Source organism: Ziziphus jujuba, chromosome 5 (assembly GCF_031755915.1).
Source record: "Ziziphus jujuba cultivar Dongzao chromosome 5, ASM3175591v1".
In the NCBI taxonomy this organism is placed as follows: domain Eukaryota; kingdom Viridiplantae; phylum Streptophyta; class Magnoliopsida; order Rosales; family Rhamnaceae; genus Ziziphus; species Ziziphus jujuba.
The window spans coordinates 5,855,850-5,875,133 of NC_083383.1; the positions used below are offsets into that span (position 1 = coordinate 5,855,850).

The 19,284-nt window shown below is 32.2% G+C and overlaps 3 protein-coding genes across 3 annotated transcripts; all 3 read right to left on the reverse strand.

The window, feature by feature from the left end:
* Positions 1-2,160: 2,160 nt before the first annotated feature.
* Positions 2,161-6,859, reverse strand: LOC107420135 (vacuolar-processing enzyme). The gene is made up of 9 exons (XM_016029023.3): positions 6,366-6,859; positions 5,262-5,426; positions 5,029-5,185; positions 4,822-4,907; positions 4,522-4,721; positions 4,100-4,148; positions 3,674-3,883; positions 2,830-3,036; positions 2,161-2,684 (listed from the first exon to the last, which is right to left on the reverse strand). The coding sequence occupies exons 1-9, from the start codon at positions 6,588-6,590 to the stop codon at positions 2,502-2,504; spliced, it is 1,482 nt and encodes a 493-aa protein (XP_015884509.3). The 5' UTR covers positions 6,591-6,859; the 3' UTR covers positions 2,161-2,501.
* A 5,591-nt stretch (positions 6,860-12,450) lies between these two features.
* LOC107420098 (probable protein phosphatase 2C 72) lies at positions 12,451-14,211 on the reverse strand. Its single transcript, XM_016028963.4, has 5 exons — positions 13,949-14,211; positions 13,484-13,834; positions 13,280-13,394; positions 12,959-13,182; positions 12,451-12,822 (listed from the first exon to the last, which is right to left on the reverse strand). Exons 1-5 carry the CDS (start codon positions 14,123-14,125, stop codon positions 12,640-12,642), a joined length of 1,050 nt encoding a protein of 349 aa, XP_015884449.1. The 5' UTR covers positions 14,126-14,211; the 3' UTR covers positions 12,451-12,639.
* A 2,277-nt stretch (positions 14,212-16,488) lies between these two features.
* On the reverse strand, positions 16,489-18,888 carry LOC107420052 (uncharacterized). The gene is made up of 3 exons (XM_016028909.4): positions 18,549-18,888; positions 17,130-17,288; positions 16,489-17,015 (listed from the first exon to the last, which is right to left on the reverse strand). Exons 1-3 carry the CDS (start codon positions 18,807-18,809, stop codon positions 16,662-16,664), a joined length of 774 nt encoding a protein of 257 aa, XP_015884395.3. The 5' UTR covers positions 18,810-18,888; the 3' UTR covers positions 16,489-16,661.
* Between the last annotated feature and the right edge of the window lie 396 nt (positions 18,889-19,284).

Sequence of the window (19,284 nt, forward strand, 5' to 3'; positions counted from 1 at the left end):
TTAATATTGATTAAATATGATGAAATCATTAATATTGTGTTAGCCAATAAATATAATGAGATCAAAATGGTATAAATTGAAATTTAAATATCAAAATTAAAAACATTCTATTTAAAACCCATAAATGCAACTTTTCTAAATTAGAAAATATTAAAGTGTAATTAATCTGAAAAACCTACAACCACTTGTTTTGATAAATGTTCAATAAATAAATTATAGACTTTTCTTATGGTATAAAATCTTACCAAGAAAAAAATAATCCGGTCCAAGTAAACTGTAAAAGTTACAAAAAACAGAAATAATAACTAATTTAACTGGCATGTAAAAGCTAAATTAAAATGTTATATTACTAAGGTAGAAAGAACAATAAAACATAGTATATTAAATATTTCAACGCCGAATTAAATAATTTTACCTAAAATAAATTAGGTGAACATACTTAGCAATGTTCTAAAATAGTATTTTCCACGTGTTTTTTTGGTTAAAAAGACATATATAATTATCCGAACCTTGTTTTTGTCATTGAGACACAAGACAAGAAATATATGATCGGCAATCCGCTTGCGTTTTATTGATATAATTTTAGTTTATTTGCTTTTTTTTTTTTTCCAATGAACCAATTATGATAGTAAATTGAGCATTCTAAATAATTCAAACGTTGCATAAAAAAGAATGTCATTTTATTTACTTAATATTTACCCCAAAAAAAGAGAAAAATAATAATAAAGTAAGACTTTATTATTTTTTGGATCGATTTTACTGTAGACTTTATTTTTGTATATTTTTGGTAATTATCCATAAATATGCAGCAATAACTTCTTTTTTGTTTTATGTTTTGGGTTTTCTAGAGAAATACAAATTGGTTTAAATTTATGAAAACTGAAATTCATTTAAATAACTTAAAAAGAAAATTTACATATCAATTAAAAAAAAAAAACAATTATCAAAGACACCTATTTTATAAAAGTAGGTTTGAACATATATATGAATATAAAATAGGTGTCTTACTTAATGTTTCGTTCTTAAAACACCTGTTTTATATTAATATATATATATATATATATTTTTTTTTTTTTGTGAAAACCTATTTTATAATTCTTATAAACACATAAAGAAAATTTTACAAAAGAAGAATTTGTTTATGCTGACCCACGATTTTATGGAAACTAAAAGCTACTGATTTTGGATATAGCTCAGATTCATGCACTTGCGAAAAAAGACAAAAACACAAAAATTTTAATTTATGAAAAAGGCGGTTTCTAGTTGCATAAAACGCCCGGAATTCACAAAAGATAGATTGGATAGTGGGCCCATGCCAGAAGTCCCGCCCGCACCTCACCCTGGTTCGCGTGAAATGATGACGTGGTAGAATGATGGCCATCGTGCTCCAAACAGGCAAGAGAGGGTCACGAATCGTGATAACTCGTGAGTCGGAAGAGAATCTACAAAAACGCAAAGAAATAAAGACAGTCGTCCAGAACTTTTTTCTGCCTGGTTTTGAGCAAAATAATTTTGGGTTTTTGAGAATTTGTTGAGTGTATGCAGACGCACACCAACACTCTAGGCGCCCCCACTCTGATGCTTGCAGGTTTTGTCGCGATTTGGCTTTATTTATTATTTTGAATATTTTAAAAAAGACTTTACGTTTTGTTTTTTATTTTTTTATTAAAGAACAAAAGATATGGCATTAAAATTCAAAACGAAGCACACCACCCAACATATGCCCTGTCGATGGCAAGTTCCAATTATTATTATTATTATTCCCCCCCCCAAAACAAAAAAAGCCTGTTTATTGTTTCTATTAACATACTTTTATTATTGTGCTTTTAAGAGCAATCGAAAATGATGAATAACAGCCAGCTCAGCCGTTAAAATTGTTGTTGTGCTTATCATTCGGCTGGAGCCTGGACTTCCGACGTCGTTAACCTAACACCACCAGGGACGTGTTTCAGAATATTTATGGTCAAACCAACGAACGAATCAAATTAACAATCTCCTGTATCTGATTTGTGTTAATAATTGCTAGATGTAGCTTTAAACTAATAGATTTCTTTATTTTTTAAAAAAGAAAGAAATATCAGCCCAACTCGTGGAAGTTCGACGTTGGGCTGGTTCTTGCAAAAGCTTCCAGCTTTGTTTTCCACTCGCTATGCCAATAACTTCATAAACACAAACTTTGAATAGATGATTACGGTTCCAAGATGTTTTTTTTTACAGGGCAGTCTAATAAAAGCTTGGGTTATATTTACAATGAGCAATCAGAAATATAAAGACATTTGCATATATAGCTGACCATAAATACGCCTATTGCACCTTCATATTCCCCTGTGCGCTTTCATCATGCGCTGAACACCGTGTGCAGAGCGCCCCAAACGCTGGTGCAAGTTTTGCACCGATGCCGGGGTTACTATTGAGCAATCAGAAATGTAGATATATATAAATATATATATATATATATATATATAAAGCTGCCCCCTTCATAGTCCCCTGTGCTGCTTCAATCATGCACTGAAGCCCTTGCGCAGAGAGCTCCAACGCCCATAAGGAACACTAGTGCAAGCTTGCGCCGATGCCTCAGCCATCTGCTCCTTCCTAATTCCAGCATTGCATATGTTTGCAAAGGATCGCATGTGTTTCATCCCGTATTGGGAAAGGGATCCACAGTGTGTCTCGAAAGTTCTCACCTGCACAAGACAGTTAATCAGGCCAACCATTTACTCAGATCAAACTACCGAACATGCTACAGAGGAATAGAGCTCATCTCATATTCACAGAGTACCAAAAAGTTTTAATAGCAGCGGAGGAGAAGTTGAATATTGGGAACAATACCACTGTCTTAAGGCAATCCCAATCTTCTACAAGTGGTAGCCCAGCAGGACGAACGGTGTTAAGCACATATGGACCTTTCTCAATTCCGAACAAGAGTTTCCCAATAAGTTTCACACTATTATCTATGTGCATTCTATGCGACATTACTTCAACAACCTCCTTCTGAGCGTCTACCTTCCTCTGTGAACCTTCAGGGGCCTTGCGGAACTGCAAAAAAATATTAAAAAAAGAGGAGTCAAAAGAGGGATAAAATTTGGGCTGAAAGCATTACATCAGAAATGGAGTGCCTATTTAAAAACATCATGACCATATCTCTATACATTCAGAAAATTAGAACATATATCAAGATAGAATTTTTTTTTTTTTAACCTTTTATCAATACAATCAGTGCCTCAGATTTTTGCATCGCCAATACCTCCAGACACGTTTGATTACATCTTGCTATATAAAATTACTTAATTTGATTACATCTTGCTATATAAAAGAGTAAATTTGTAACAGTTTCATCTCATAAACTTCAGCACTACAATTTTGAGAACCTGTTTGAGCCACTGTAATTTTTCTTTTCGTGCTGCAGGAAAACTATTGATCAAGGTCAAGGGGACCATTCCAAAACCTCTACAGCCCATGACATGTCAGCATCAAGGTTATGCAAAAAATTAGTTTTGCAGTATCCTTGCTGATATTCTTTTCAAACTTCAAAGTAAGTTAATCATTATGTTCTCACTTTAATAAAACCAATTTTGAGAGGAAATGCAAAGTTTGCAAATCCGGAGATGGCTAAATAAGATTTACGGGATAAGGAAAATAATAATTCAACTTTCACAAAAGAGTAGAAGATAACCTTATCCCAGAAATGGACAATATCAGCATCACGTTGGTTGACAGCTTTTGTAGGTGGCCTCAGTGAGTTATCGTCCACAAAAGTGAAGTTATCATTTTCAGGATTCGTACCCAAATACACAAAGAGGTTGCTTTTGCTAAGTCCTATATCACCATATTGCATGACATGGGAGCCATAAACATTGTTGTCATTGGACGTTCTCCTCTTAACCTGGGAACGCAAGCAAAAGAAATTAATACCATCGACTAGAGTAAGCATATATAAAAGAGAGGTTTTTTCAATACAATCTAAAATTTATTCAATCAATCTGAAAGCCTGTGCTGATAGGCATCTATAAAAACCCAAAGCAATTAAGAAGGAAACTCAATTGACTTTCCTTTCCTTAAAAAATTGCTTCTGGTAGAAAAGCTGGAAACAAGCTCTTACCAATTCATACTGCTGATGCAAAGTTTCTGTGCGCAAATTGTGTATGTCACTGTCCAAAAGATAAGACTGTTAAAACTCAGACAGATCTGAATAATATTATGCATATATTCTTAAACAGTCCTTTAGTACATGAAAGAATTATTAACATCCCACTAGAAAAAAGGAACTTGCACGATATTAATTAGAATATTGCCAGATAAAAAGAGATATACCAGAATCAGCTCAAACAAAGTAGACATTTCCAACTTAGCAATCAATTATCTATCCAATAATATTATATTCTCCATTATTTGGGAGCAATGTTAAGGCACAAATCGCCTCAACCCAAGTCCATTTATAAGTTATGCTCTTATTATTCCAAGTATAAACAAAATGAACCTGATCATTCCTCCATCACAATGGAAACAAAATGTTGGCCATACCTATCCTCCATCCATGCAACACTATACAAGTCACCCAAACAGGTTTCAAATTCTGGTGGAGGACTCGGATTCTCTCCAGGGCAATAAGTTCCCCAACTGCTTTCTTCTGCATTTGATGCTGTGGTTGCATAGATATTCAAGTTTTCAGGAAGAAGACCCTCAAAGATACTTCCAGATTCACATGCTTCAAGATAAAATACCTGCAGATATATGAACTTAGACCTAAAAAACCAAAGCATCAAAATTACGTAAATTGATGCATGCAGCATCTACTGAAAGACGGTTCAACTAGTATCTTACCAAGCTTTTATAGGTCCCTGATGCGTGTTTCTTCTTTAAGACCTCTATCAGATCATTAGCGTAGATGTAAGGCCCAGTAGGCATCCCTGGGAAAACGAAAATAATAAAACAAGATAGTACCAGTGTCACCATGAGAAGTTCTGATTTCTAATGTAATTGTAAAGTAGCAATCATTTACAAGGAAGTTGCATCTAAACAACTACTAACCAAGAACTCCCGGACCACCATGATCAGTATAGTAGATGAAAATATGATCATTGGGACCACTATCCAAAACCTTCCCACTACCACCTGTAAGGGCAGATCTATTTCCAAGGATAGCAGCATAAAAGTTCTCAACTGTAACATCTTCTCCGGTATAATCCTGGCCCCATCAAGCACCATCATGTCAAAGGCAAAACAACAGTTTTAGAGTCTCATAAGTGGATTAATCAGCATACCTTTGGAACTCCTTTATAAACATCATCGCCATGTGGGCTGTTAATGATAACTCCAGGCCTAGGGTTCTCTTCATTGAAAGCTATATCATCATACATGAAGACGATAATGTTTTCATCCTTCAAACCACCTTTCCTCAAGAGTTGATAGGCATGACAAACATCAGACTGAAAAAGCGAAAAATTACAAAAGGGCCAATGTCAATACCATGAATAAAATTCTTTCAGAGGCTTCAATACTTGAAAGCAGAGAAATAATAAGTAAATTCAATAGAAAAATCAAATGCCCTTCCAGACCAGACTCAATTAGACTCCTTAGCTCGCACATGATTTGGAGTTATTATTATAATATTTATTCTCCCTCTATGTCTATGAATTCCTTTCAGCAAAAAGAACCACCACCACACTGCAACTAACAGTACAAGAACAAACAAATAAATACGATCATAGCTCAAAAACGTAAGGCATCACGGTGGTTTTACGTTAAGTCATAAAAAAGCTCAGAGTAACTTTAGCAAGTTTGTTTATAAAAGACATCTTAAAATCACCTTCCACTTTAGATTCCGATTGTCCTATAAGCTAGATCTCCAAAGGACCATATGTGAAATTCCCATAATTCTTTCTTCTCATCAACAACAGAAAAATTCCAAGGAAGTAAAGGTAATAAATTTGAACCATACAGAGCCCCATAAAGACTCCGAAATGTAAAAGAACATAATAAAATAACAAAACAATTAATAATAATAACTTTTAATCATCCATGCTTAAAACATACGCTTCGAAATTCACATCAAAAAGACAAAAACTAAGCTCAACAATTCCGGAGACCTGAATTCTTACTTAGTTTCAAAGTAATTGTCTGCCTTTTCAGAAGAAACACCAAATGGATGTAAAGATAAGAAAATTACTTAGTTTCAAAGTAATTGCCTACTTTTCAGAAGAAAGACCAAATGGATGTAAAGAGAAGAAAATAAGAAAGGAGCATACTATAAGATCATCTGAATATAAATTAAATTAGATTCCTTATGTAATATATTAAAAAATAAATAAAGTCAAATTAAAACAAATACGAAGCTTCTGAACGAAATAATTGAGAAGAGTGAGGACCTGATGTCTGTAATTCCAGTAGCCATTAGAGCCAGCAATAAGGACCGCCCATCTCGTTCCCTCGTTGTCATCAACCTGATCATCGGCCCCACCACCTCTTCGGAAGAATTTTGAAGCTTCCGACGGTAAACGCAGATGGTCTCCGGGGACGTCCCGGCTACCGGCTACCAGGCCGGAAAGTGAAAGGAACCAGAAAAAGTGGATGGCGGTTAGGAACCGAATCATGGTGGTTTCCGGTGGTATTTGAAGAATTCTGATTGGCGAAGCTTCCCCAGAGATATGGAAATAACAACAAGAGGAGGAGAGCAGATACTTATTGGGGGATGGTTGGTGATCAGACGGACCTTCTACCCCCAAAATAAATAATAATTGATCACCGATTTTTCTTTCGGCGGGGCCCAGTAAGTAGCATTTATTTAGTGGGCCGTGATTCAATAATCATCATACACGTCAGCATGATCCGACTTTGGAAAAGCAGCACTTTTTTTTTTTTGGGCTTAAAAAAAAAAAAAAAAAAAAAAAAGAGAGAAGAAAAGCAGCACTTATATCTTAACCACTGTGGTCCTCGATTTTTTTTTCTCTTATCAAACTGGTCCTATATTCAAGTAGAAAAATGACGGTGTCATTGTCATCGTTGAACACCGTGCCCCCCACATGCTCCTTCATGGTTTAATTTCATTTCCATAATTTTGATGTAAATACAATTTAATATTTATGATTTAATTTTTTAGATTTTAAATAGTTTTTACATTTTTGTTATTTTATTTTTTTAAATAGCAATTATAAACTTAAAAAATTAAAAAATTAAATTGAAATTAATATAAATTTTAAAGATTTAAATCAAATATTTGCTATTTAATTTGTTATCATAAAAGGTTTATTTTTCTACTATTAGATTTTTAATATAAAAAATAAAATACATAATTGAAAATATCTAATTAGGATATGCAATTTTATTATGAATTCTCTAATTAGCATTTTTATCATCACAAACTATCACATAATTTGCAGTTTGTCTGTGAAATTATAAAAAATATTAGATTGCCCTTTGACCCATAATTCTCTAATCACGTTAATCCGAAGAAGTTTGCAAAATTATTAGATAAGTTATGCATGATTAATTTCATCAAAGTTATTTGTCGAAAATACATAATAAACTAAAAAATATCATAAAAATAATAGTTTAAGAATATATGAAGCTTGTTTTAATTTAAATGGTAAAATAAAAAATGTGTAACATTTCAGGATTAAATGTATTTAACTACGTAATTGTTACAAATCAATTAAATTCTATCTAGATTCTACCCAAAATTATAAAAATAAAAAATCACGAATCATGCTGATTTTTATCTCACCTCCCTTAAATAAGAAAAAAATCTACTATGATTCATGGAAAAATAAATTCAACAATCTGTAAATATTAATATTTGATTGGTTTATACTTTTAAATGTTTTCTTACATATAACTAAATTATAATAATACATTAATCAATAAAATATTAATACACATTTGATATATTTATTTGATATCTCTATCAATTACTCATAAAATATCATGTCCTATAGTATTTATTTTATTGGAATAAGAACAACATGTCAAGTTAAATAATAATTAAATAAAAATTAAACAATAATAATAACCATGATTTTAATTATTTTTCTTGAAAAAGTTGGAGATCCTAAAACATCGAAAAAAAAACTTATGAAATCAACAAAAAAATTTATGAATTTATAATTTTAATTTTAGTTGTTTTACTTATAACAACAGAGATGGATATGGATATTCTATTTGTTTTGCAATAATTTTCTTATTTTCTTAAGGATATGCTTCCTCAACACACATAAGAAGATGATTTTCCATTTATTACCAAAAAAAAAGAAAAAAAATTCCACTCCATTCATTGCATGGCAAATCCGTGGACAGAGAAATAAAAGAAAAGCGAACATTTTTGCAACTTGGAAGATGAATCTGTGCGTATATACGACCGGATACTGTAGGTCCCGCTTTATTCGACGTTCATGAAGTGGGCCCGATAATGTACATAAAACTCCACCGCTTGCACGCAACGGCAAATGGAAAAGCCGATTGATTTGTGATTTAAAATTTAATACAACCGATTGGGTCCCACTATAGTTCACTTCGTTAAGTTATGGCTTCTAATTGGATGTGCCCACCTACCCTTCCGCGCCTGGACAAGAACAATAGCTTTTGAATGGAAAAAGTCACGAGTTACGGTATGATTGAGGGAATATATATATATATATATATATATATTATAAATCAATTTTTATCCTTACAGATATCGTAATTAATTATTTAATATCTAAAAGTATATTTATTCAATTGAATTTTAATAAAATTGTTATTATTATTTTTTATATTCTGGTTGTTTATATCTTCAGGTCAAATAGTTAATCAAAATTATTAGATTACCAAGTAATGTGAATTTATTTTTTTATCCGGGGCTAACGGTAGCATATCACGCCTAAAATTGGTAAAGAATTTTCGATTGCTAATGTTTTATTTCTAAATACTCTAACCATATATAAAGTTAATTTTCTTTAAAAAAAAAAAGTATATAAATTTATTTATGATTACACAGTGGATATCAATTAAAACTTTCTCTTTTCTAATATATGGACATTTTTGTTTTTTGTGTACCAAAAAAAAAGACATTTTTGGTTTTTATTCTTTATCATTTAGCTTAGAATTATATCTAATATATGTATCGTTGGTTGCTTATTAATAATTTTCATTTCGTATTTTGTACGCTTATTTATAGGTTATTTATTTACTAAAACAATATCCATCAGCATAGATTAGCGGTCCTTGTTGTTATATGGCTTTCAGCCTCATACTGAAACATCGTATCATTATTATCATCCAACTGAAATATTTCACTTTCAATATCTTATAGACTATCTGTTTTTTTAGGGTAATTGATGCATTTTTTCTTAAAACTAAATATGTTTTGAGACTTTAATATCTGAACATTTTATTTTTTGGCATTTTAATTCTAGAAATTGAATTCTTTTGAAATTTTGTCTTTAAAGTACTGAAAAATATCAGTTTAAGAATCATTTGCACAAGTAAAATTTAAGTTCAAGAATCAAAATGTCAAGAAAAAAATTTACGAACTAAAATGTGAAAACATGTTCAGGAAAAATGCATGTATTACCAAATATATATAAATATATAAAGTAAAACATTTTTATAATAATATTGGTAGAACAAAACTAATTTTATAACTACGAAGAGATAATAGTTTCATAGAGTTATAGATTAAAAATATTTTTACTTCAATAAAAATGTATTCATGCTGAGGAGTTATTATATACTACCAATTTTATAGATTTCATAATAATTTTAAAGAATAAATCATTATATGAAATAACTTTACATAAATATTTTATGTCTCATTAAATCTTAAATATAAAGTACAGTACATTTATTGCAATATATATATATATATATATAATTATTGTATGAAGAGCAAAGTTCTTTGATACGGAATCTAAAAAAATATTATATATTTACCAAAAACAAAATCTAAAAAAATTATAACTTATTAAAATGTAAAATTTAGAACCATAACTTATTACAATGTAGATTTTATTTTTATTTATAAATTATTAAAGTTGAGACTAAAATTTTTTATGATTAGATGGCTATAAAGAAGTTTTACTGTATCTTTTCGATTCATTTAGAGTGGATGAATAAAATTTTATAGATATGAGATTAGATTTAATGAACCTGTCAGTACTTGTTTATTTGGCTGGGAAAATGTAATGGGATTATAATTTTCATACAGTTAATATTTATTTAGATCCACAGTTTAAACAATAGAATAAAATAGTGAAAGTAAAATTAATGCCTCGAAATGTTTTGTATCAAAAAGCAGTATGTTTCTTTTATTTGTCTAAAATAAATGTCAATCAAACAAAATACAATGTTTAGTTGAAAACTCAACCATGCTCTATATCCAATAAAGATAAAAACATTATGCAAAATTATAAATAGTAACGAAATCGACTGGCAAAATAGTAATAATAATAATGATGATGTTGAAGTCCATTGGATTTTTTTTTTCTTTAAATACTATAGATTTGAGATATGAGCTAGCTTACATAGTAAAGCAAAAGTAATAAATAAACGAATTTTAAAAGATTGACCAACTTATTTTATATGGTTCGACCTATATCATTCAAACTAATAGAAATTAAAAAAAGGAAAAAATGCAAAAATTTAAAACAAAAATACATTTTGATTGTTCTTCCTCAAAAAATAAATAAATAACATTCGTCATTGAGGGGTAAATGGAAAATTCGTTAAGTTAAAATTCCCACCAAGTAATTAGTGGAGTGTCTTTATGATCGTCCAAATAACAATTTTTGCTTGTTTTTAAAGATATAAATAAGGGTAAAGCTTCGAACCATGTATTTCATTTAGAATCAGCGTACTTTTAAAAGTATATATTTTTTTTTGGTTGATACATACATGCTTTTAATAGTTTTTTGTTTTTATTTTAAAAAAGTACATTTATTTTGAATGAGCCTCAAATGATTGCTTGAAGAATATATATTTTTGATTGAGTGAATTGTTTTAAGAGTACTAAACATAAATTATTAAATTCGGGCCTCAATTATGTTTAAACTTCTTAGAAAATGTTCAACAGCAAGAAAAGAACCATTTGTTCCTATCAGGAAAAGAATAAAAGCTAATCTCCTTCATCTAATGGAAATGGACTTAAGGATTCAATTCCGCTTCATTCTCCGTTTCATTTGAAGCAGGGCATGGTGGGCTTCCCATTTGCATATAAAAATAATAATAATAATAAATTAAAATTTAATTTTGATATATTTCACATAAAAAAAATATATTATATAAATATAATGTTTATAAATTAATATCATAAAAAAGTATATATATATAAATTCGAATAATAGAAAAAAAATTATATATTTAAATATGTATACATAAACGTAGTGGAAGCACAATCTCCGTTCCGGCCTTGTCCTCGATCCGGGGAAAGAAAGATTATCCCGGTCTTCGTCTCATTTCCCATTTAATTGGGGATTTCCCACCCCATTAGGCACAGATCTCCGTGGGAATCAGATTATACATATTGTTTTGCTACTCACTATAAATGAGCTACTATAACAGGCATATGCCTCGGGTAGAGTTTTCCATATGTCATTTAATGAATGGAAGGAAAGTTACTTCCATGGCTTGGACTTCTCGATGAGGCAGAGTAGTCTTGATGGGCCTCGCATTTTCAGTACAGTACTATATAAATAGGCCGTCGTCTCTTTTGGTCGCCTCGTCCACAAATTTGCATTTGGTTTTGGAACGGTGCAATTAGTATACTAGTCATCTGCATTGTTTGATTTTCTTTTCCTGCAAATTTATAGTCTAAGGTGTGTGTATTGGAAATAGTTAGAATTTTAATAATTTAGATTCATTCTTTTATCCATGTATTTGATTTTCTACATAAGTAAGTTATTTTGTTGTCCCTCTCATATTGAGGACAATTTTATTTTAGACTTGGTCTATTTTTCCGGTTTCTTTTGCTTTTTGGTTAATAGCACTTACGGATTTCCTAGTGAACTTGCTTTCTGATGCAATATGGAAGGAGTAGAAGACACATTGAGATGTCTTGAACGAAGAGGATAGGATAGCTTTGAAGAAAACGAGGATATATTAAAATGCTTGACATGAAAGAAGGTGAGTACTGGAGGATCATTAAAAAAGAAATCTCCTTCATATAAAAGAAAATAATAGAGACAGAATATACAACTGAAATAATTACAAAAAATATTGACATTGAAAATTAAATGTAAATGTAATTTGAATTTTTAAAAACAATTTTAGATCCTAATTTTTTAGTTAGAAATTAAATCAGCTGTTACATGGAATGGAAGCTAATACACTACTATAAGTTGTAGAAAACTCAAGGGTAGGGTGAGTATATACCCTGCCTATTTTTGACCAATATATTTATATTTTCCTTTTGATTCTTTGTTCTTTTAAACTTTACTCGTTTAAAGATGATGGTTGATCAAGATGTCTTTAATTAAGAAGTAATAATAGATGCAAATAAGCAAGTCCCTTTCACTTATAATAAATTGGAATTTGTGTTTACATGTAATCGGATTGGAGGTTGCTCATTTATTAAAAGTTAAAACAAGCAAACAAAACAGTATCGAAAGACTAAACAATAGCAGCTCAAGGCTTTTAATTTTTACAGGGGCAAAAGCAAACTTTCAAAAAATTCTAATGCTTTTTATTCTTTTGCAGAAAGAGACAAACAACGGTACAGTCATCGATCTTAGAAGCAGGAAACTTCTTTCTCCATTTGGCTGTAGCAGCTTCAACAACCAATCTTGCAGCTGCCTCCTCACTATTCGCTTCCCACACAATTGATGCTACTTCATTGTTACTCAGCACATCCCAGACCTGCATAATTTTCACAAATTTTCCATTATAAATTCAAATAGTAATAATTGAAAAAAACTTACATCTGAAATATATATATATATATATATATTTTTTTTTGCATTCAAAAACATATAAAGGTTTGGCCTGGTCTTACCCCATCAGTTGCAAGAACGATAAATTGGTCTTTGGAAGTTAGACGGTGATAGGAGATTTCAGGAATGGCAATTATACCATGATCTTTGAGTAGAAAGTCTCCAAAAGCTCGAGACATGGCTAGGCCTGGAATGTCCTCATGAGGCAGCCACACTCTCTGTATGTGTGGTTCGTGCTTTAATGCAAGTACTCGACCATTACATGTCCCTATTCTATCGGCTTCTCCTGTAATATATATTATCAAAAATGTTATTGGATACCAACTTTGGTGTTTGAATTAAAGGTTGCTGGAATTTTTGAGAAAAAGTTGCTCCTTATTTACCTGGCAATCCAGGCTTTAAATCAGTGGTTAGTTGAATTGCTGTGATTCCATTCTCTGTTGATGTCCCTAACACCGCTCTTGAATCACCAAGATTAGCTATGGCAATATCTTCAACCTGTTTCATATATTTTTTCCATTAAAATGAGAGAAACAAAAATAGTAATAACAATTTAATTGGGGGTTGGTTATATAATCTGTTATTACCTGTCTTATGACAACAACAGCCGTGGTTCCACTGCAAGCACAATCCAGATTCTCTTGAAGCTTAATTTCCTTGTCCATCACTTTGAAAGCGCTTGTAATTTCTTCTCTCCAATTTCGAAAGTTGTCAGGGATTGGTACCCCTGCTGCTTCACTTTCCCTTCCAATAATATTCTTAATGGGATTTTGGAATTCATATTCTTCTTCTAATACACCATGAATCTTAGAGCCAGCATTATTTTGGTTTAGCAAGAGCAATGGAAGTCGGTTTCTCACCATCTCACTCACTATGTGACCATTCTTTCCATGCCCATCAAACACTCCACAAAAAGCTCCATCTTCCATTCCATAGCCCTTAAGAAAAAAGAAAAAAGAAAAAGAGAGAGATTCAATTTTTTATTTTTTTTTAAAAAAAAATTTCTGGTGAAGAAAAATCCTGACAATTTTGTTGTAAATCCATCAACATACCTGGTATAGAATTGCAGCATCTTGGTTTAGACCTTTGCTTCCTTCTTTTGAATAAACAGAACTAAGTCTCTGAGTTCCATTAGAATCATTTTTGTTCTGTTGAAAGAATATTGCATTCTCGTGGCTATCCTCAACCTTGTGAATCTGAGAAGATGCAAGGGATATGCAGATTCCCATTGCAACTGGTCCAAATGGGTATTTTCTTATTTGCACCAACCTTTATTTATAGTCCAAAGTCTCTTGAAATGTGATCATGAATATAAGGAACCCCACCACAAGCATGTTGGCAAAATAATAATATATAAAGTGGTTTCCTCTGGCTCCTTGCTTACTTCAATAATTCCATTTTTTTATTTGTCAGTTGCCCCTAATCTTTTGGCTACCCGATGATTCACTTAAAGGACATATCAAACTGTTTTTTTTTAATATATAAACAATTCTACACTTTTGACTAATTGTATCTTAAAGTGCTTAACATTGCAATGCAGATTGGTCCTTTTACGCCCACTAACATAGGAACACTAACCAAATAATTATACCGGCCAGTAAATTTGAGCTTTACAAAATTATTGAGGATTGGTATTTATAATCCGAATACTTTATAATTTCGATATTCAATGATGGTTTCCATATCAATCTTGTAGGTACGTGACATTACAAGCTGCTTTTAGCTTGTCATTCGGGCGGGAGAACAAAGAAAGATTGAAAATGGGAAAGAGAGTTGACCCTTCGGCCAAGTTTTGATGCAACTTTACAACTTTACTGGGAGAAGAGGCTGGATTCTTGGCAATGGCAATTCTTCTTCGTTATGGTCCCTCAACGGGTTGAGACAAATTCATCAAAAGCAGCAAATAAGTTGGTCAACATTTCGTAAGGAATATTTTATAAGTAAATAAAAAAGATTACCATATATAAAATTGCTATTATAAAATGTAATAATGCTTATAAGTAATACGTCATGGCGGTGTGGATACGAGTCTAATTGGATGGATGATAAGGTGTTCCTCACCCTCTTATCTGTACCTATTCTTATAATCCTGACGATCATCAGCGACAAATGGCCGCTAAGGCTTTATCCATCAAAGTTGACTTTTCGGTTGGTATTAAATATCATTGACCAATTATATTTTTCAGAAAATTCCCAATCTGTTTGGATTGAAGACCTTTTTCGTGTATTTGGTACAAAAACTGGAAAAGGAACAAAAAGCTCAAGACAATTAAAAGACTTGATTGGGGAATTAATCAGTATGTGAAGGACATGAATAAAAAAAGGGACATGAATTAATTTGGAAGGAGGAAAAAAAACCCTAGCTTCTCACGAAAGGGCACAGAGTATGGTTTTAAAAATGATATTCAAAAAAACTGCTCTTATCGTGTAATATCTACCATTCAAATATTTTATTTTATTATGAGATGACGCTTAAACAATTATGTATTAAAATTAGTAAGGTTTACGAAAGCTTCTCAGCAAAAGAAAATGCTAATAAGTTTGGTATAAGTTGTCTTTTACCTTTTAATTTAGATGTTAACAAAGTTCAAACATTTCTTTTAAACCACATTAAGAAAAAAAGAATAATATCGCCCACATATTTCTCGCCGTCCCCTTCAATTTATATAAACAATTTATGCCTGGTCATTTTCAAAAGATTTATTTAAAAAAAAAAATATGTAAAGTAAACGAGTTGTGAATTACATTTTAAAACTTTGCGCAAGTCGAACAATTATTGACAAATGTATCATGTATATGTGGTATCTAATATTATTTATTTATGTAGGCATTTTATTAAATTTAATTATTTTATTTTACGATGGTGGGGTTAGGGGGTTTTGTACCTATTGGAAAATGTAATTTACAAAATCATACAAATTAAACTTGGCAATTTCTTAATATGTTACCGGATGTACTTTAGGAATTGTTGTCTTAAATCAAGGGAGATTAGGTATAGGAATCTTCAATAAGTTCCATCATCCTATGATGGAGGTCCTTAATCAGCAAGAATTTATCTTGGAAAGTTCTATAATCCACAGACTCAGAAGCCAAGTTTTGATATAGGGGCATATCGAAGATCCCGCGCATGGAGGAGGGGAAACTTTGACTTGATAACCACGATCCTTGCTGCCATTTTATATGACTAGATAGTGCATAAACAAGGTACTGATCAAGGGTGTTGAAAAGATTAGTGCTTTCCAAGTTTAGGAAAATCCACTAACAAACTAATCACCCACATTCAACCGCTTCATCTATTTTCCAAACTGTTAGTAGAACTAAATGATTGATTTTCTATTAAAAAAGCAGCAGTTTTGATCTTATGGTTATACAAAAACGCCACAGCAAAAGAAATATCCAGTTATACAAAATGTAATTTACAAAATCATACAAATTAAACTTGGCAATTTCGGAAAAGCCCTGCATGCAAGATAACAGGTTCAACGCAGTTTAATCGGTCAAAACTTATGGAATGGAATGGAATGGAATGATATTGCCCTTAACGATCCTTATTCCCGGAACACCAGAGGATTCACATCTAACAACATATATGTATTCAAAATCATGTGAAAATGGAATTCCTCATTGGAAAATGCCAAGGATCCAAATTTTTATACAAGCACAGGTTTGCATCCATTTCTTTTAAGTTAAAAACTGAACTGCACATACATTAAAGTGAAAAGATCATAAATAACACACAGTTTGCTATATCGACTCCGGCTATTCTCATTGGCTGGATACAGTAATACTATCTTCAGGCATTGAGTCTGATGAAGTTGCCTTTTTAGTAAGAGACTTGGGTATGTCCAAATGGTCTTGTGCACAGCGCTGCTGGGGGTGTGATAGCAGTATATACGTAAAACGAAACAGAACACGTGCTAGCCCTTGACCACTCTCCAAGATATAGCCCTCGTATTCACTAACATGTTCTAGTGCATCTACAAGCGCATCATACACCACCTGGGGGCAGTTGTCAGGTGCAGGCTTGTCATGGAGATAAACAACATCAAGAGTGAAGAGCTTCTGGTTTACAGGCCATTGATGTTGTGGTCGTATGGATGATCTACAGTAGAAAAGAATCTAAAGACAAACATGTCAGGTGAAAAGATAACAATTTCATGAAACAAAAAAGGAAATTATTGTCATTTTGTATTAGGCTATAAATTTGTTCAATAGGCAACCTCCACTACTTACCACTCTGAAAATCCGATTCTGAGCACGGGACTTCTTTGCCTCATGAGCTGCTACACGGAAGAGAGCAGTAAGATCTGCATGGCCACCAGATGAAGTAGTTGAGAGCCCTCGAAATGCTGCAATTGCAGACTCAACTTCACTGCTGAACTCTTTTCGAAGCTTTAAAATGCCAAAAAGAGCACACAGGGTTCTCTGTTAGTCATATAGTCTTTAGTTCTAGAACGGAAGAAAAATTGGTTGTTTACGCAAAATAAGTTGTCTTCAATCATAACATATTCCATCATCAAGGATATTTTTAGGGAAAGAAAGGCATTCAGATCAACAAAGAAAAGATTGCATCTTGCGTGTCCTCTACTGATGTAGAGTCATTTTCAACGATAGTTGAAATGTATAGGCTCTAGAAACCTTGAGCAAGGAGTTATCTCCAATTCTTAATATGTTACCGGATGTACTTTAGGAATTGTTGTCTTAAATCAAGGGAGATTAGGTATAGGAATCTTCAATAAGTTCCATCATCCTATGATGGAGGTCCTTCATCAGCAAGAATTTATCTTGAAAAGTTCTATAATCCACAGACTCAGAAGCCAAGTTTTGGTATAGGGGCATATCGAAGATCCCGCGCATGGAGGAGGGGAAACTTTGACTTGATAACCACGATCCTTGCTGCCATTTTATATGACTAGATAGTGCATAAACAAGGTACTGATCAAGGGTGTTGAAAAGATTAGTGCTTTCCAAGTTTAGGAAAATCCACTAACAAACTAATCACCCACATTCAACCGCTTCATCTATTTTCCAAACTGTTAGTAGAACTAAATGATTGATTTTCTATTAAAAAAGCAGCAGTTTTGATCTTATGGTTATACAAAAACGCCACAGCAAAAGAAATATCCATTTATATCCAATACTAACAACAACAAGAGCAAATCTACTTTTATCACAAAAAAAAAAAAAAAAAAGAAAAAAAAAAGAAAAAGAAAAAGAAGAGCAAATCTACAATATATAAAGAATAATATCAATGCACTTGCCTTAAAATGGCCAACATAGTTATCGAGAGAGACTATGGGTCAAGTGGACCTTCCCCTTCGTAGTTTAAAAAAAACAACCAAAAGCTTCAGATTATATTATCTTCAGTAGCCAAATAAATATAATAATTAACGGGGAAATAAAAATCTACCAAGGAAGGAAGCTAGTATGCCCAAATAGCAAAAGGCAACGATGTACATAATACATATGATCGAAGTAGACAACCAAAGTTTATTCCTAATTCAATTGCGTAAACTAAAACAAGCAAGAACTTTACGACCCAGAAATTTAGTAATGATTTAATATTAGGTTACGGTTTTCGGGGGCAAGCAAAGAGAAAATTTAAAAAGAAAGAAAGGAAAAAAAAAAAAAAAAAAAAAAGAGAGAGAGTACCCAGGAAGCGGATTTATCGAGAGTGGCAAAGGCAAAACGGTGTTCGGGGTTGATGGTGAGCTTGGCGTTGATGAAGAGAAGGATGGACTGTTTGATGGAGTCCAAGCGGGTGAGAGGTCGGCCATTTGGGCCGGAGATTTTCATTTCGACAAGGGATTCTGGATCTACATCTATGCAAAACAGTATGTCCTCGTTGCTTATCCGTGATGGTCTTAGCGTGTACCTGCTCCCTCCTGACCTATCTCCCTCCATTCCCTCCATCTCTCTCTCTCTCTCTCTCTCTTTGTCTCTCCCACGACAGTACACTTCTCCAATGAAGAGATTGTCAGTCTGAAATGTCATCATACGCCGTCGTTTCAAGCGGACACACACACACACACACAAAAACAGATCTTACAATCAATCGCTAACAGTAAAATTAAAAGGTGTCTTTTCATTTCGCCTCGTGGGAAAATATACCATTTCTTTCTTTAACTCAATAATTATTTTTTTATTTGCGTCCTCGATCAGTTGAAAAATTTTAAGATAAATTTTTCATTCTATAATTTTAACATACACTTACTCTTTCCGTTTATATGTGTTCATATAAAACCTCTCGAAGGTCGATAAAATAATCCAGATTTCGACAAAAATAATATATATATAAATATATATACATATCAAGCACTAAAATTTTATTTTACACAACTAATATAGATTTTTATTGGTTTTTATAAACACTCAATAAGAATTTGGA

Excerpts from the sequence above, each read along its gene's own strand:
- LOC107420135 (XM_016029023.3), bottom strand. The coding sequence starts at position 6,590 with ATGATTCGGTTCCTAACCGCCATCCACTTTTTCTGGTTCCTTTCACTT. Across the intron at positions 3,884-4,099 it reads TGCATCAGCAGTATGAATTG|GTTAAGAGGAGAACGTCCAA; the intron begins GTAAGAGCTTGT and ends TTGCGTTCCCAG. Across the intron at positions 3,037-3,673 it reads TTGTCCATTTCTGGGATAAG|TTCCGCAAGGCCCCTGAAGG; the intron begins GTTATCTTCTAC and ends ATTTTTTTGCAG.
- LOC107420098 (XM_016028963.4), bottom strand. The coding sequence starts at position 14,125 with ATGGGAATCTGCATATCCCTTGCATCTTCTCAGATTCACAAGGTTGAG. Across the intron at positions 13,395-13,483 it reads CTGTTGTTGTCATAAGACAG|GTTGAAGATATTGCCATAGC; the intron begins GTAATAACAGAT and ends TATATGAAACAG. Across the intron at positions 13,183-13,279 it reads TTTAAAGCCTGGATTGCCAG|GAGAAGCCGATAGAATAGGG; the intron begins GTAAATAAGGAG and ends TATATATTACAG.
- LOC107420052 (XM_016028909.4), bottom strand. The coding sequence starts at position 18,809 with ATGGAGGGAATGGAGGGAGATAGGTCAGGAGGGAGCAGGTACACGCTA. Across the intron at positions 17,289-18,548 it reads TCGATAAATCCGCTTCCTGG|CTTCGAAAAGAGTTCAGCAG; the intron begins GTACTCTCTCTC and ends GGCATTTTAAAG. Across the intron at positions 17,016-17,129 it reads AGAATCGGATTTTCAGAGTG|ATTCTTTTCTACTGTAGATC; the intron begins GTAAGTAGTGGA and ends GTTTGTCTTTAG.